Source organism: Telopea speciosissima, chromosome 3, assembly GCF_018873765.1.
Source record: "Telopea speciosissima isolate NSW1024214 ecotype Mountain lineage chromosome 3, Tspe_v1, whole genome shotgun sequence".
NCBI lineage: Eukaryota > Viridiplantae > Streptophyta > Magnoliopsida > Proteales > Proteaceae > Telopea > Telopea speciosissima.
Window position 1 is genome coordinate 39,618,174 of NC_057918.1, and position 17,756 is coordinate 39,635,929.

General features: G+C 36.5%; 2 protein-coding genes across 2 annotated transcripts; both read right to left on the minus strand.

The window, feature by feature from the left end:
• Positions 1 to 5,638: 5,638 nt before the first annotated feature.
• Positions 5,639 to 8,512, minus strand: LOC122653726 (laccase-11-like). Its single transcript, XM_043847661.1, has 6 exons — positions 8,403 to 8,512; positions 8,122 to 8,273; positions 7,759 to 8,003; positions 7,536 to 7,664; positions 6,409 to 7,338; positions 5,639 to 5,776 (listed from the first exon to the last, which is right to left on the minus strand). Exons 1-6 carry the CDS (start codon positions 8,508 to 8,510, stop codon positions 5,646 to 5,648), a joined length of 1,695 nt encoding a protein of 564 aa, XP_043703596.1. The 5' UTR covers positions 8,511 to 8,512; the 3' UTR covers positions 5,639 to 5,645.
• Positions 8,513 to 13,753: 5,241 nt separating this feature from the next.
• On the minus strand, positions 13,754 to 17,756 carry LOC122656518 (cytokinin riboside 5'-monophosphate phosphoribohydrolase LOG1-like). Its single transcript, XM_043851079.1, has 7 exons — positions 17,601 to 17,756; positions 17,138 to 17,235; positions 16,942 to 16,972; positions 15,882 to 15,981; positions 14,725 to 14,795; positions 14,399 to 14,542; positions 13,754 to 13,963 (listed from the first exon to the last, which is right to left on the minus strand). The coding sequence occupies exons 1-7, from the start codon at positions 17,718 to 17,720 to the stop codon at positions 13,901 to 13,903; spliced, it is 627 nt and encodes a 208-aa protein (XP_043707014.1). The 5' UTR covers positions 17,721 to 17,756; the 3' UTR covers positions 13,754 to 13,900.

The window sequence follows — 17,756 nt, forward strand, 5'->3', positions numbered from 1 at the left end:
GTCTCACTCATCCAAGTTATCATCCAACTTCTTATCTACATTCAAACGTTCAATCCCTTCATTCCCTTCATCAGTAAATGCCTCATCATTGTCATTTGATGTATCATCACCTGAATTGTCAATTTCTAACTCTCGACTATATTCAGAATCCATATCCTCATCATCATATCCAAAATCAGATTCTTCTTCAACAGTGATAGTAGCTGGCATAAATGAGTCTGATATAATCCTCTCATCAATATCACTAGCATGAGCCCTACCACCAGAATTACCACCACCCCTTCTAATTGGGCATTTTCCAGTCCTACTAGATCCAACTGTACCCCTTGGATCTCTTGTTCTTGGAACTACTTGACCTGGAAAACCATTGACCTCATACATTTCTGTGGGGCTTGGGCCAACTTCCATATCATATACAAAGAATTTGACCATATCCACATCCTTACACAATCTAAACATTGTCAACATATTCCGGTCAGAGGCAATGCCCATATCTTCTGAGGGGTCCGGTAATATACATTTAATAGAGAAATTGACATCATACCCAACCAGTGCATCATCCCTGACAACCGTGTTGTATATATCTGACACCATATCCAGGTACCCATACTTGTCTGGGTCTACTAACTTTTCACTTATTTTCCCTTCATAATAATATATCAACCTTGTCCACTGTGCTATACTCATTTCTTATACTTTGAAACAGCACATAGAAAGGAAACAAAGAAAATAGAAAAAATATAAAAAAGAAAGTTAAGAACAATTAGCAAGAACCAGTGAAAGTATCATTAACCTTGAACACATATAGATGTACATAAAAGAAAGGAAGGGAGACAGTGGTAAGGTTCACTCATATATTAACTAATAGGCCAAGAATCATGTTGTTTGTAGGGTACAAAACAAGGACAAGACCATAACATGAATGAATCATATTCTTCAAGATATTAACAACTCTAATCACATTTATTATATTTTAGATAAATAAAATAAAAACTTTATGTGATACCAACAAGAAGTGCAAAGTCCAAGTATGAAATTTAATGGAATACTTATATTTCAAACTATAACTGTTATGTGAAGTCTGTAATGATATTTTAGCTGCAACAAAATTCCAGATGTTGTTTATTGTTGAGTTCTACAATTTGACTTGAAGTTAATCTTATTCTTCTTGTCCTATAACTTTTTAATAATTCAGTGTTATCTTGCACAATGAATCTGTAGCCTTTGAAAACATTCATTCACTTAACTGCACTGCTGATGGATCCCCCCCCTTCCTTCTTGTTCTACAGGTTCATTTCTTTTACTAATTTTGTTGACTGAAGGCTCAATGTTGGAACTGTTGATGGTTAAACAGTATTATGGTCTTTTTCAAGAATAAGATGGTCTTAGACTTTGAAACAAAACAAACATGGTTGGAGTTAGACTTTGTTGTCATTACTCTATCTGGGTTTTACCATTTATGATAAAATGGACAGATAGATTAATTTTGGGGGATAGAGAAGAGACCCACCAAATTTGGACAGATAGAGTAACTATCAGGTATTTTGGTTGGAGTTAGATTTCTCTCCTTGAATGCTGTCCCAGTAGCATTTATTGTTTATTTATGGTTACAGGGACTAGAAGTCTATTGTCCAATTCTCAAGTTCTTATAGATTTGGAGACTAACTATCAGGTATTTAACAACTGTGGTGATCAGGGTATTTAGCACAATCAATGCAATGAGATTCTGGTGGTATTGTTAAAACCCACAAAATAAATTCAAAAAAAAATTGAGGGGAAAAAGAAGAAGAAGAATCATAGTTTTGAGAACCAGACAGCACCAACTGGTCAATCATAATGAAGTTGAGAAAGTTCCTCTTTGCAGTCTCTATTTTGCTGCTATTTCATTATGGGTCTTTACGTTTTCTTCCACTGTAAACTAATTTTGTTACTCATGAGTATGACCCACTAAAGCTATAGATGTGACCTGAGCCAAACAATCTAGCCCACAAATTTGCATAAATGAGCTCTAATGGACAAGAAACAACACAAATGAGTAAATTCTGCTAAAAAATGACTTCAGCTTCCTTCACCTTCATTCCTTCTTAACCAGTTCCCTCTCCAAACAGTCATCAAGCATTTTTGTAGAAGGGATTATGGGCTTCACATATACTCCAATGGATACGAGTCGAACTGAATTTGAGCTTCCATGGAAACCTCCAAAAGAATGGTCCTAAATCATCAGAAAACAAAATTGAGTGCCTTCCTGTTGACCGAAGGCTTCATATGTGCCTCGGTTTGTTACAAATTTTATTGATTTGGTTTCCTAAGACAGACTCAAACGAACCCATGATCAATTGATCATAATGGAACAACCTTACCACACGAATCAAAACTACCTCAACCTAATGTTAAAAGAAGGTAAAAAATTACCTCAATGGAATATTGCACACGGATAAGAAGAAGGTGAAACGAATAGGTTACGGATTTCACCGACGATCAAGCTCGAATGCCTAAGGTTTCATGCATATTCAAAACCCTAGATATTAAAATCTTTTCAAGAAGATTAAAACAATAGGAAAGATTGAAGGGGAAAAACATACAGGTGTTGGTGTTTTCCTTCTTCGTCTTCCGAGCATGGAAATAGGTCCAGCAATGGCGTCGAAGCTCACTGTACTACATAGTTCTACCATCTTCTTCCTGCAGCCCAGCGATGGTAAAACGATGATGTGTTTTGTTTTTTGGGTAAAAGAGGGTTTTATCCTTAAGGGGTATTATGGTACATTCATCCCTTCTAAGGGTAATTTGGCCATTATGATAAAACTATTAGCAACTTAACCCAAAAAACCTAACGGAGTGGACTAAATTGAAATATCTTCATAAAATAAGGGCAGTCTGTGCTATTTTGACCAAGTTTGACAAGTCCGTTACATATTGGATACTTACAGGGGGTGTTCGTGAAATTTTTCCTTTTTGTTTTTGTGAAAATTTATTCACATTTGACTATCAGTAATATTAATTTAGTTTCTTTATTTTTATAACACGATTGGTTTGATTAAAATTTAATTTATAACATGATGAAGATATGGTTATTTACCATAAAATAAATTGGGTTAAAGGTTTTTCGGCTAAATATGTCAAACATAAAGATAGCATTAATGAAGGCTCACGTGCTCATCGATCTTACAAATACAGTCTTTGAAGACTTTAGGTGCTTGGAGCAACTCCTCATCTCCTGTGCCACGCAATTTTAGGAGGTCTTTAACTTCGTTTTTAGAAAATTCTCTAAATGTCTATTCACACAATTATAGCCTAATCAGGCATATAATCAATAAACTATTCTATGGTTAAGGGGATCTTACCCTACCCGTTTGCCATTTAAGGTATGACACAATTAGAAAATTTTCAAAAACTGCGTTTGGTATGTATGCTTGGTCGATAATGTGTTTGGAGATGATAAAACAATGAAACCTATCATCTTGGAATTCATTATCGATTAGAATATATTTATGTATTCTAGGTCGATAATGCATTCGGAGAAATCATATTAAACGTGGTCTTAATTTCAAAAAATTATTTATACGATTACAAACACTTTCAAAGTATAGCTGTACAGTTCATTTTCTTTAACCACGATTTAGAGTTGAGATCTTCAAGGGTGGGGTGTCCATTACCCAAAAAATGTTGAAGTTGAGAAGATAAGATGACATATATATGTTAAATAAATATGGCATCCAGATTAAGAGTGTTTACCGGTGTGGTTTCGGTTAAACTATATGGTTCGGTTTGGTAGAATACAAAACAAACCATATATTAAATGGTTCCATGTATTGAAACCAAAATTGAACCATTTCATAACAAATGGTGCATAAAAGAACCTACTCTCATAGGAAAAGACATAAGCAATTGTTTAACGGATCGACGTTCTCTGTGGGGGAGTGTGGACCCTGTGCGTTGGTTGGCATCATGAGGGGTCATTTCGCCCCCACAAAGAACTTTTCTCCTTATTTAAATATAAATGGTTCATCCCTGAAAAAGATGATGATTTGGATGGCCATTGTATCTATACAGGATGGAGTCACCACTTAAGATTTGCCTCATACTACTTTTGCCCCAAGTAATGGAAAGCTTAATTTGTGGTTGAACATTTGGTCCTTGGTTTTTTCTTCTCCTTAGCTTTGCTTAAAGGTTTTCTAGTGCTTCTTCTAGTGCTTCTTAGTTTCTTGCTAATTTGGTTTGTCTCCTACTTTTTGGATTTCTTCCTTTATTCTTATAATAAATTATTTTATTCACAGAAAAAAATTATTTATTATAAACTTAATATCATAGAAAAGACATAAACAATTATTTAATACAAATCTACTCATCTTTTGGAATTTTGAATGGTTTCTTTAAAAAAAAGCATAAACAATTTCATCAATGTGGGGGGATGGATCGATCTATAGAGATGTCGAAGATTCAGGAGGGTGCTATTTATTTACTATATAAATAAAATATAATCGATTTTAATATATTTAAACTATTTTTATTTTTTAAACCAAAACCAAACCATTTAACTAAACCATTTCATTTTTTAAACAAAAATTGAACCATTATTACAGGGTTTCACGGTCCTAATGTAATCGGCTCGAATCGATCTCGATAAACGATTTTTCAATTTGGTTTTGACACCCTTAGACTTAAGATGTTGAAAATCATGGGTGGAAGACTATGGTTGTGTTTGGTATGATTTATTGAAATGCATTATCGACCTAGAATGCATTCCAAGAATTCATACCAAGAGTCAGCCTAAGTCAGTGTTGGGTATGCATTCCAAGTCAATTTCACATTTGTTTTTATCGCCCGAGAATGCGAAATTAACCTAGAATACATTCTAATAATCCATACCAAATACAACCTAAGTGTACAGTACATATGTACTCATATGTACTGTCCAAGCCTGGCCTAATAGTAACAGCCCAAGTTGGTACATATCTGTAACTCAATAAACAATTCCATCTAAGCCCATAGCTAGTGGCCCATTTCCTCAACCTATGTATCTTTGATGATGCTTTACCATTGATAGTTAAATGTTGAAGGACAATGTTTTCCTCCACCCATAGAGGATGGTTCACCCACCATCCTAGGGTTCACAAACTCCTCCTAGGGTTTTAGTATGTTCCCAAATACCCTCCCGATACCCATTTCCGCCCTCTCCCATCCCTCGGTGAATGGGATCCTATTCACCGTGGGTGGAGGGAAACTTGGTCCTATGTAAAAATACACTGTGATGATTATCATAGGCTTCCGGTTTTTCTTGGTTCATGTGGGTTGTGATGTCTTACATGGATCCGGGGTTTGCCCGATCTTTCCATCATTACAAAAAAAAATAAATAAATAAAAAATAAAAAATAAAAAATAAAAAACCCTACACTTGCCAACCAATTCAAACACTTTGTAGGATTGGTCTCATTTAGACCTCAAGACAATTTTATATCAAACCTTGTTGAGTTATGGTAATCTCATCCTCTATGAACAGTGAATACCCTATACAACTTTTGTAGGGTATTTCATTAACAGTAGCAACAGCAGCAGCAGCAGCAGCAGCATCAACAACAGCAATAACAACAATTACAACAAGAAGAAAGAAGAAGAAAAACGAATTATCCACAATTGTGTGTTGGTGTCTAGCACGGCGGGAGGTCGTTTGGAGGAGGTAAAACAGATTCTTCTGGTGATTTTCCGTTATCTACAACGAAAGCCATCTTCAATCCCCACATAGTATGGAGCTCTAAATGACAATGCATGAACCAGACACCTACAAGATCATATAAGAATGACATAACAAACAATGAGTTCATGTGTTACATGTTGGAGTCAATATATACTTTAAGGGGGAGGGTTCCACACAACACTAGTGGAGGGGAGTAGGCAATCTACATGTCACATCAATGGTGGTCCGGAGAATAGGATCCATCCACATAGGACCCACATGGTCATATAGCAAAAGAGAGAACATAATAAAGAACCTCATGTGAGAGAGAAATAGTACAATGGCGTCGCCAACTTTTTTTAACTAGCTAATAGTAGTGGGAAGTGAAAATCATTAAATATTTAAATGTAGTTAATATTTAAGTTTCATATATTTTTCTTATTAAAAAAAAACTTTAAACAAGAAGAAAACCATTTAAAAAAAAATAATTAGGTAAGTAATAAATCCTACTTTTCTAAAGAATGATGAAATCTTGTAAGGGTGTCAAAATTGGGCCTTACTCATAGCCCAAACTAAAAACCAAAAAAATCAACCAATCATCTTGTTTATTATTTTCAGTTCCATATTGAAAACTCAGAAGAGAATGTGATGCCTATAAACAGTTGGTATTTATATTCTTTCTAGATTTTAATTATGTTTTTGTATGCAATATAATATATTGATGGGCTTTAGATTACCTGGATTATCAGCTCTAAATCTGATAGCAGTCCAACCTCCAGTTGAAACTCCCACTGTATTTCTTTCAGGAGGATCAACCAAGTTAAATTTTGCAGTGTCTTTTGCTGGATCAAAGTTACCCATTCCTGTTCCGACGACAAAGAAGTTGTAACCATGAAGATGGAATGGATGAGACTCCACAGTAAGAAGATTAGTGTCCTGTAATACTAATTCTACTGTGGTATTGAATGCTACCCTACTCAGCCTAGGCATTGTCTCCAAAGAAGTACCAAGGTTAGCAGTAAGTGGTGCACCAGTGTAATTGAAAGGAGTTGGTGGCTTATCAGGGAAATCAGTGGTAAACACTCCCTTGGTATTGAAATAGTGTGCTTGAAGAAGGCCAGTTTTAGGCATCATAAAGGTGATGTTGTTCAATGAAGCAGTCAGTTTTGTTCCATTCTGGCAAGATGGGCATAGGTTTTTTCCAAGACCAATTGTGTAGAAAAGATGTCTATCAACCTTGAGAGGAACATTTGCAGGAAATTGAGGAGTGTTTAGGCTTCTAAGTTTTCGATTGTAGCTCAATACAAATTCTGTGTTATTAGGTGCAGGTAGTTGTGGCATCACAGGCATAATACTATTGGGGATGCCTTTATATTGTAGGATTGCTGTGGCAGTTTTATTGTCCACAGGAATTGGTACATCCATGAAAGCTCTAGTAGCCATGAAGTATCTTCCCGGTGCTTGATCGGCTCTAACCAGAACATTTGTGGTCTGGCCTGGTGCAATTATCAGAGCCTGAGTTGTGAAGGGTTTAGTATAGACTGCATCAATCTCCACCACTGTCATGTTGTGACCAGCAATAGCGAAGAAGAGTTCATCTTCGAGTGCAGCATTGATGATCCTCAAAAGGTAGGTCTTACCCAATTCTACTTCCATTGCAAAGGTATCTGCAATGAGGAGAAACAGAATATGTTGGTTAGATTAAGATATACTTGGTAGCCTAATTCCAATTAAATGGGGTTGTCTACATAGTTCTTTTTTCTCCAATCAGATCTATTAGAAGCCAAACTTGTTACTAATCGAAAGTTATGTATGTCTTTCCTCACCACTTAATTGTAGAACCAAAGCAAATTGTAATTCTTACATTTCTCTGAATAGGGGAAGAGTGGTCCTGGCTTCCCATTAATGGTATGAGCGTCGGACATGTTCGGTGGTAGACCCAACTTGTTAGCTTGTTTAACATTCTCTTCCACATCAGTATTCCACCATTCTCCTGTACAATCAACAGCAATTATCAGAAAATCCTATTAAGGATTGTTTTAGATGCTTCAAATTCTATAAGGTATTCAAGAGATAGCATTACCCACCAAGCAGAATATTAGTTTCAGAATGAGGTTGAGGGAATGGAAATGAAGTCCCATTCTTGGGCAAGATAACAATGGCACCATAAACTGTGGTTCTTAGCCACAAAATATGAGCATGCCACCATAATGTTCCTCTCTGACCAGTCGCATTGAAATCATAAGTGTAACTGTTTCCAGTCTTGATAGGACACTGGGTTATGTAAGCTGGTCCATCAGCCCAACCATTGCGGAATTGCTTCAAGCCATGCCTAATTAGGAAAACAATCAAATTAAAAACAAGTTATATAACAGTGAAATTCTTATTTGCAGAGCTGTATGTACAGGTCTATTAAAAGTCTTAAAGTATGTGTTCTTGTGACCATATACCAATGAATGGACATGTTATATTTGGCGTAATTGGTGACATTGACGAGAACTCGATCGCCTTCTTTTACATATATGGTAGGTCCTGGGAACATTCCATTCACAGTAACAATAGGCTTGGCATGGCACAACCTACTCACATTCTTGACTTGAATCTGGTAACCAAAATGATGATCAACAAATGATTAACCAAGTGAATATGTGTAATGAGAAATAGACAAGAAGTTGGAATTTAAGCAACTTTGTTCTGATCAAAGCTGATGAAAAAATAAAAGCCCACTCACATCAAATTGGTACTTCTTCAGGGCAGCCTCCACTGGAAAAGAAAGAAACACAATTAAACATAACAAGAGAAAGAGAAAACCCTGATACAAACTGCAATGTTTTCCCATTTTCCAGCCTAAAAGATACTTCTTCAGACCTGAGAAGCTTGTGAGGATGGGTTCCTAGGTGTAAAGGGATAAGGGTTCTTATAAGGGTAGAAACAGAAATAGTTTGTTAAAAGGAGAAGTAGAAGAGGTTGGCCATATAGTTGATTAGGTAGAGGAAGTGAAAGGGATGTACAAAGCTTGGAAGCAAATCCTTTTAAGAGGTTTTTTAGACTTTGAGCATGGATATATATGGAGTACCTTGAAAGCTGACAATAATGGAAAAACAAGTTTACTCCATCTACTAATATTGAATAAAAATAAGATAAAATGCTAATAGAATAAACACTTACTAAGATTTGCTTACAGGTAACATCTTTGTTTTCGGAGTGTCCATGAATCAGCTCTAGCTTTTATGTAGTGAGTTATGGTGAGGTGGGTTGTTTGTGGAGTGGTTTTGTAGATCAAAACCTTCTACTCAGTAAGGAAAATATGGATTGGGCTCCTCTCCACTGAGTGGAGAGCCCAATCAGGTATCCGACGGCTGGGCTGTGCCGTACATATCCCAACAGCTGATTGGGCACACGTTGAGATGTGTGCGGCACAGTCCAGCCGTCAGATGCCTCATTGGGCTCTCCACTCAGTGGAGGCTGGAGAGGAGCCGGATCCGGAAAATGTTCATATTGAGGGCGGGCCTTGGTGCAACGGTAAGATTGCTCCATTATGATCAAGTGGTCACGGATTTGAATCTGGAAACAGCCTCTCTGTAAAAACAGGGGTAAGGCTGCGTACATTATGACCCTCCCCAGATCCCGCAGCAGCGAGAGCTTTATGCACTCTGAAATCCTGTATACCCTTTTATGGTTAAAATTATATTACAACTTGAAAGAATATTTTTCCATTGGTAACACATTTTGAGTTTCCATTTTAAATTTTCAATGAAATGTAAATACAATCCTTACTCTATTTTAGCTTTCAAGAGAAATCTTGTATAAGTTGTATTCACTTAATGGATTTTGCCTCAATACGAAGGCAATAAATTTGTCCATCCCTAATTTTGTAAGGTAAGTTAGTTGTCTTTGATTGAATAAAATAATAAAAATAGTAATTTGTGGGTACGTATGTATTTTTTGGACTGGTATATTTAGACTGGGTTTAGTGTGCATTCTTGAAATAGATTATGAGTCTAGAATACAATCTAAAGCAATAAAATGGAAAAGAACTGGGTTTCAAAATATGTTCTAGACCTAAAATCTATTCCAAGAATGCATACCATACACAGCCTTAGTAATATTGTTATGAACTGTCAAAAAATCTATACTAGCTAATACCTTTTTTAGTCACGCAACAATTCAGATGTAGCCTTAACTTTATAGATATGTAAATCCCTAGGACGTCATCCCTTGCTTAGATGTTTGTCAAGTGATAAAATAGAGCTTTAAAAAAATTAGGAAAATGGAAGAGTGCATAATAGTGATGAGAGTACTAATGGATGTGCATAGACATACACGATGGATGCACACCAATGCAAAGGTAGGTAGGTCGGTTTTCCCAAATCCGAGCCCAACTTCGAAAAAAAAAAAAAAAAAGGCTTGTTATTTTAATGAAGATACCTTCCTCATTGAAAAAAAATAAATGTAAAAAAAGAAAAGAAAAGAAAAACTGCTAGAGCCTGAGCCCAGCTGCGGTTTAAAAAGGTTCCCTTGGGTTGGGCTTGGGCTGCTGGTCTTGCTCTCCTAGACCTCGTTTGGAATCAGGCCACCCCTAAGACTCTGTTTGTTTCGGTGTAAAATTTTATCTGAAAATTTTTTATAAATAAAAATATTTTACATGTTGAAAATTTTTCTCATTAGTTAATTATAAACATTGATAATCCGTCATAGCCTTTTTACCTCCACAACATGAATTTAATCCTTTATTAAGATCCTTGAGAAATTTACTTCTTCACAACTAAATAGCTGAAACTTGACCTTGATACCCATTCGGCTTACATAAGGTTGATCTGAGCTTCTTTTTTTCTTTGCTATGAGTTGATCTGAGCCGTTCATTTTCAACGGTTTTTTTTTTTTTACTAAATTAAATGGTTTGTTCCTTCACTGAGTTGGGAAAGTGCACATAATATCTAGAGTAATGGTACACATGCATAGACATACATGTCACCCATGCCAATGCAAGGGGAATAGGGGTATTAATCAGTCGATTTGGTTAAACCGATTTTGGGCTGCTAATGGATCAAACTGAAACCAAACAGTTAACTTGAAGTTCTGTTTCGGTCGGTTTCAATTTTGGTCTGGTTCGATTCGGACTATTATTGGATTGTCTTAAAATTCTATTTTTAGGCCATTATTGGCTGTTACCTTTTCTACCGGTTTCATAAAGTCCCAAACTACAACAAAACCAATAAGGGTACACTAACCGGTCGCATGATTCCTGCGTCTAGACACAGGGCCACATGAATTTATAGTTCAACCCCAATGAAATTAAAAATTCAATTCCAATAGATCCCCTTGTGTGCACTCTCATTGGCCCCCATACAGGTGCAGCCGCTACACGACCAAACATCGATTTATTGCCTTTTAAACCATGTCCTTTCTATCTAATAGTTGGAATAAACAGATCATTTGCCCAAATGGCAAACATGATGTCTTGTGAGATTGGCAAAAATAACATATCCTTATGACAAAAATATTTTGTTGGAAAGTTTTCCTTGACTTTGCGGTGAAGGTATCATACAATCATCAAAGGCCATGAATATCTGCCCTCTTATTTATGAATGGTATACTACCCGAATCGTTATCGTCTACGGTTCCCTGATCGATGCAGTTCCCTAGTGCCTCTCACAAGAGGGGTGTGGGATCCATCCGGGGCACCTGACCGAACACTTTACCCAGGTGGGGTCCACCCTCCTCTTGTGAGGAGCACTAGGGAACCGCACCGATCAGAAAACCGCATATGATAAAAATTTTATACTACCCATCTTTACACAATACCCTATAAACATCAATCAAAAGGCCTTAGTCAAGGGAGAATGGCTGACGGAAAACTCTATCCATGTTTTGCTTTTTCTTTTTTTCTTTTTTTATGAGAAAAGAGAAAGTGATTAAATAAACGAGAGATTTATAGGGATTTCATAAACAAAAGATAGTCTATTCTATTCTGCTGGGCTTTGTTAGCAATGTAATTAACTAACACAGAAAGCAAAGGGTCTTGAATTGTAGATAATAAGGCTCCACTGCAAAAATTAGTGATCTTCAAAAAATAAGACACCAGAGGGCAAGGCCATGCCGATTGAGTTCGAGATGGAAGAAAACCGGGAATCGTCTTGTTAGAGCACCAAACTTCTTTTACCTTCAGACCCAATTGGGTAGCATGTTCAAGGTTTGTTGCGATGCTAAAAACTTCTGATTCCAAAAAATGAGGAGAAGATAGGTAATCTACAACGACCAAAATGAGTTTTCCACCTAACAAAGTGCAATAAGTCCAACCGGACGAGGTTAGGCCTTTGGTAGCGGTTCTTGCGCATATCAAAATAGGGAAATTTAACATAGGGAGAGGATCAATACTAATTAATGTCATAACCTCGTCATAAGGTGAAGGACATACATCACAAGGGGATGAAATGGCTAGAGGGGATAAATTTAAATAATTAATCCAACGCTCAATGTTCATCATAGTTTTGATTGGATCAGGTTTTTCCAAGCCTATAACAACTTTGTTTCTTGTGCTCCAAGCAAAATAACAGGTAACAATAAAATGGCAAAGAACCAATTTAAAGTTACCTTATCAAGTTCTCTATGGATGAGAACAGAGATGCATAATTGTTCCAAAGATGAATGGGAGATAAATTCAGTTCTCAAATCCAGTGGACCAACAGCCCCAAATATGCTTAACCCAGTAACATGAGAGGAAAAGGTGCTAGATGGACTCGACATTAAAACCACAGAGAGCACAATAGGGGTTGATCGGAAGCCATTTCAAAATAGTTGCCTTGACTGAAAGTCCTGCATGTAAAACACGCTAAAAAAAAAACAATTTAAATTTAAGATGTAAATTAAGTTTTCGAAAGAACTTCCACTGCGGTTAAAATTGCAGACAAAAAGAATTATTAAAAGAGATTTAGTAGCTAATCTAATACTACATTGACCATCTTTGGCCAGCGTACACCACCAGCTTTCATCAGAGGCTTTTTTCTTTCTTTATACACAAGATTTTATATCCATAATTGGAACGCTTCGCTTCTTTCTTTTTAATCTTCTTCCCTCTAGACCACAAAACCCACTTAAATTGACTCATCACCCACTAGTACTTTTAAATCTGATTTCACAGATTTGGCAGAGTATAGTAATGGTACATAATTTGACAAAACCCAAATGAACCAGAGGCAGTAACATAAGGCAAAGGGAACCGAAGGTAGTGTACATTTAGCTATGATCATGTCCACGGTGCATGGCCTCTCTTCTCTTCCAAATCATATACACCTGGCCCTTTCCCTTCCACTCCCTTCTCCCATTGTCTTTTATTCAAAGTTCAAAAGCTAAACAGCACACCATCACAGAGCAAACATGTCAAGAACATGTCCGTCCATTAGAATGACAGTGCCAATTGCAATTTTTAGGTAGATGACAATCATTGGGTTCCTTAGGACTACGGGTCCATGGTGAAGCCAAGCTATGAGTAACAGTAACCTTTTTCTGTCGTGGGCATTAATCTTTTTTTTTTTTTTTTGGGGGGGGGGGGGGTAAGGAGGCATTAATCTAAAGCTGATAAAATCTGTGACAACCCAAGAAAATTGGTGGGATATAAAGTGTTGGAAGGTCTAGTTATTTTCTGTCTTGGGCATTAATCTTAAGCTGATAAAATCTGTGAAAACCCAACAAAATTGGTGGGATATAGAGTGTTGGAAGGTATATATGGTTAAGGATTACCAGCAGGGAAAACCTTTCTTCTTGGAGAAGACAAAGTTAACTGAACTTTCCAAATTCCAAATTTTCAATTAGTGCTCTATGAACCTACAATTTGAGAATTTTTTGTGATCTAAATATCCCACAATTTCCTCATTCATATTTTTGCCTGTGAACCAGAAACAGCAACAAAAATTCCATTGCTTTTGTTTATTGATTAATTTTAAGATGGTTGAGTATCCTTGGGACATCAAGAGAATTGTTCAAATCCTCCATAAGAGTGCCATTGAAGTATGTAAAGAACGTAGGCAGGTTTGTAGAAATATATACCCAAAGCATTTTGCAGTAAAAGTTAGAACGTAAAAAGAAAACAAATATTTCCAATAAAAGGGAAGCAACATATATTAAGTCATTTGTGAAAACTTTACAAAAAAAATTCCCCTAAAGTAGAAAATTTTGGTCTTCAGAATTAGTCTCTCCCATTGCCAAGTCCTCTAATCTCACCCGTCCAATCTATTGTTGTTCAGTCTCCCAGCTCAACTGTGAAGCAACTCGTTCATGGCGGGGAAAGTACTCCTGCAATTGGAAAAACATTTGTCAGGCTTTCCAGCCAAAATAAATAAATAAAACACAATATCTATGGCTGAAGGTCAGGCATGCATGGATGGACTTATGTTTATTGTAAGCATAATTTCTCATCATATGCCTTGATTTGCATTCATATGGCATGTTTCTTCTAGAATGTATATATATCTCTTGTCATGAACAATATTTACTTAGTGCAAGAATTGGGTTGAGGCATCATCAATCAAGAAATGAAAATTCTGCACAAGGAATTTTAGGCAATTGAATCTCAAGAACAGAAGTGGTCATAACACAAGGTGGGTTTCTGATATTCATTATTTTGAAAAAACAGAGCATCCTCCAGGACTCTGGATTTCATGAAGCGACACATATTTAACCCAATCTTTTTTTATCTGATTAAAAAGAAAAATGTGAAGGAATAATTACCTCCATTTTCTTCACCAATTCCTTTGCTGTAGGGGCAGATACAATGATATGCCTTGCATTTGGACTAATAAAGCCTTCCTCTACAGCTTTGTCAATGAACGACAGCAACGAATTATAGTATCCATCCACATTCAACAATCCCACCTGCAAATTCAGAAAATTTTATACTTCCATCACTCACCAAGGAATAGTTATGGTATTTCAAGTATGAAAAGAAAGAACAAAAACAGATTTTTTCAAAAAAAAAAGAGGAAAAGTGTTAAACAGAGATGAATATCTTAGTTTTGGATGAACACAAGAAACAAAGATTTCTAAAAGAAAATTACTGGCTTATCATGTATGCCTAGTTGAGCCCATGTTATCACTTCAAGTAGCTCTTCAAGAGTCCCATAACCACCTGCAAATACATCAGATATATTCTTTAATCAAGTTATACTGCATGAAGGATATATCTATTGAATATGAAAGCATGTGAGAAGAGCAAGGCCTTGCTAAATATGATATTGGTGCTAGGCATACTTAGCACTCTTTAAATGTAAAGGCACCAATATTTCCTTTTAAGGATATGGGGTTATACATTGATTAAGGAAAATGCTTATTAAGGATAAGCCTTGATTCTGGATTACATTAAGGCATGGCCTACCCAATGTAGTTCTAAACGACCCATCTGCCTCTGCATTTTTCTGAACAAGGTGCTTTTCATTCCCATCTTTGGGTAGTAAATCACTGGGTCAAAAGAGGTTGGCTCATGGGGTGAACAGTGAACTTCTACTGCCTCAGTGAAAATTTAAGGTAGCTCTTCATGTTCTCATGTAGAAGTCTCATAAAAACAAAGCTTCTAGTTTGGACTTAGGAGACCATGTATTGTGTTCAAAGAGTTGACTGTCTTTCCAGAAGATAAGACCTTTTTCTTTAGATGAACATTATTTCCTCTCATCTGCAGGTGCTAGTTCGTAAAACTATTTCGTGAAAGTACCGAAGGTTTCTTTTTCTTAATTTGGTACCTAATTGGTACAATGAAATCACGAGCTTCAAGACTATTCCACCTACCCAAAAAATAGAACAACAAAAAGAACAAAAAAAACAAAAACAAAAATAGGAAGAATATATTAAACACTGCAATAGAGTCCTGAGTTTCAGTGTTTGACGTTGACGAGTCAGGAACTAGGGTTTGAACATTGAAGGGTTGCTCTCCAATCATGGGTTTTGGGGTCTGTTCAAAGTTCAAACAGGTGTTGTGCAAAAGAGGCAGGAACAATTGGTTTCACAGCACTACCACATATATGGTAATTGTACAGCTTCCTTTTTTAAGCTTCCTTATTATATACTACGGAGAAAAGTTAGGGCTTTGTGTTTAATTTTCAAACTCACAAGGTTCCTTTTCATCTTTACAAGATTTAACCAAAGGGATATTCTTTGTTTAACTCAGAATTCTAGGTAAGTAATGTATGTTAAACAAGGATTTAGCAGGGTTTACACTAACCAGGTAAGGCAATAAAGGCATCTGACTGCCTAGCCATCTCTGCCTTCCTTTGATGCATATCTGCCACTGCCTTCACTTCCCCTACAGTTTCACCAGTAATCTGCAAAAGAGTCCCAAGATTAGAAACAGAACAAAAATCATTAAAGCAAGCAAGAAAGAAGGTTGACCCTGGAAAGAGAGAGGAAGAGATTAATTTTGCCAATGCTGCAAAAATTTCCTACAGAACTTTTTTTTGGGGTATTGTGCTTGTTCAGGGAAGCAATGATGTGGGAGATACAGCCTACCCAAGTGGTGGACTAACCCAAAACTTTCCCCAAAAATACAAATCAACAAATAAAGAAGAGAGAAAGAAAGAAAACAATACAGAAAAAGATGGTAAAAAGTCCAAAAGTAAGTCTATAATCTATATACTCAAACCAGGAACACCTTTCTTTATCTTCTCACAGTTTTATTGTGTGAAACACAAATGACTTTTCTAACTCGAGAAAATTGGGGAAAACAAGGAAAACTATTTGCAATCCCTACTGAGCATGAAAGGATAAACACAGATCCCACAAACAAACAAAAGCAAGAAAGGACAAAACTGAAAAAGAAAAAAAAAATAGCTCTGAAAAGAACTTGAGAAATTCCAAGAATCTAAAAGGAAGCAAAAACAATAATGTGGGAAAGTGGGAAACCCCAGCTAAACAAGTGGCAGAATGGATTACTCTAGCAGAGTCAAACCTGCATGAAATACCCTACCCCACCCAATAAAAAGGCAAAAAAAACACTCAATAAAAAAATTACAAATTTCCAAAACCGATCAAAAGGTCCTGTTTTTTTCCACTTCTGTTTCAGATTTTTTTTTTTTGCCAGTATCATAATATAATATATATCTAGAAAACCCCCATAGCCATGTTCAAGTATCCGAGCAGTAATGGACTAAAAGAGACGTAGAAACAAAGAGCAGGTATAGGAATAAAAGAGAAGAAGCAGAAAAAGGAGGTAATCCCCTTCTCTCTGGTTTGCTGTTGGCCATTTCTAACCCTTAAAAGAAAATTTTAAATGGCAGCAGACATACCTCTCGTGGCATGAGTGTCTTGGGAATAACTCTGCAAGAAGGCAATAACATGACAAAGATCAGTTGTGGTTGTGATGAAAAAACAAAATCGAAAACAACAACTCCAAAAGCTCAAACCACTGAAAATTTTCCATCCAATCTGTACTATCTGTTTATCTGTTTGAAGAGAACTTTATGGACGAGAGAAGATACTCACCCGAGTACATGCCGACCACCATTATAGACAGCTTGTGAAACTAAACCCATCAAGCCTATGCTTCCACCTCCATAAACCAGATCAATGTTCCTTGTCACCTTCAACGACCAACACAACGAATTAGCCATAAGCGGAGAAAAAAAAAACACAATTTGTTTGGACTAGTTGAGAAAACCAAGAACAGAGGAAACCCAAGAACAGAACACATTTCAAGAGCAAAACCCATGACCCAATTGGTATAAATAGACCCCGACTGTAATAATGAATAACATGAACTCCTGAACAACTCCAATCGACTTTATAAACATCCTTCTAAGAAAAGCAAACCCATGAAGTAAAAGTGATTTCTATCAAGATCCCAAGTTGAAATCCAGGATAAGATTGAAAAGCAAAATAAAAAGAGTAAAACTTCGATGGGAACCCGGAGAAGAAAGAGCAGAGAGAGAAGAAGCATAAGCATTACCAATTCACTCCCAAGCTCTATAGCAGCATCTTGGTAGCTACTCTTCTTTCCTTGACTACTTCCACAAAACACACAAATCCTTTTAAACTTGGATTGCTTCATTTCCTTCTCTCTCTCCATTTTTACTCTCTTTCTCTCTCTGCTTCTCTCCCTGCT

What these genes read in the sequence shown, in the direction of transcription:
- LOC122653726 (XM_043847661.1), bottom strand. Translation starts at nt 8,510, where the DNA reads ATGGGAAAACATTGCAGTTTGTATCAGGGTTTTCTCTTTCTCTTGTTA. An exon ending in TGAAGAAGTACCAATTTGAT is followed by an intron (nt 8,274 to 8,402) that starts GTGAGTGGGCTT and finishes TTTGGTTACCAG; the next exon opens with ATTCAAGTCAAGAATGTGAG. An exon ending in ATTTAGAGCTGATAATCCAG is followed by an intron (nt 5,777 to 6,408) that starts GTAATCTAAAGC and finishes ATGATCTTGTAG; the next exon opens with GTGTCTGGTTCATGCATTGT.
- LOC122656518 (XM_043851079.1), bottom strand. Translation starts at nt 17,720, where the DNA reads ATGGAGAGAGAGAAGGAAATGAAGCAATCCAAGTTTAAAAGGATTTGT. An exon ending in TGCCTTTATTGCCTTACCTG is followed by an intron (nt 14,796 to 15,881) that starts GTTAGTGTAAAC and finishes ATGTATTTGCAG; the next exon opens with GTGGTTATGGGACTCTTGAA. An exon ending in AATTGGTGAAGAAAATGGAG is followed by an intron (nt 13,964 to 14,398) that starts GTAATTATTCCT and finishes TTCCAATTGCAG; the next exon opens with GAGTACTTTCCCCGCCATGA.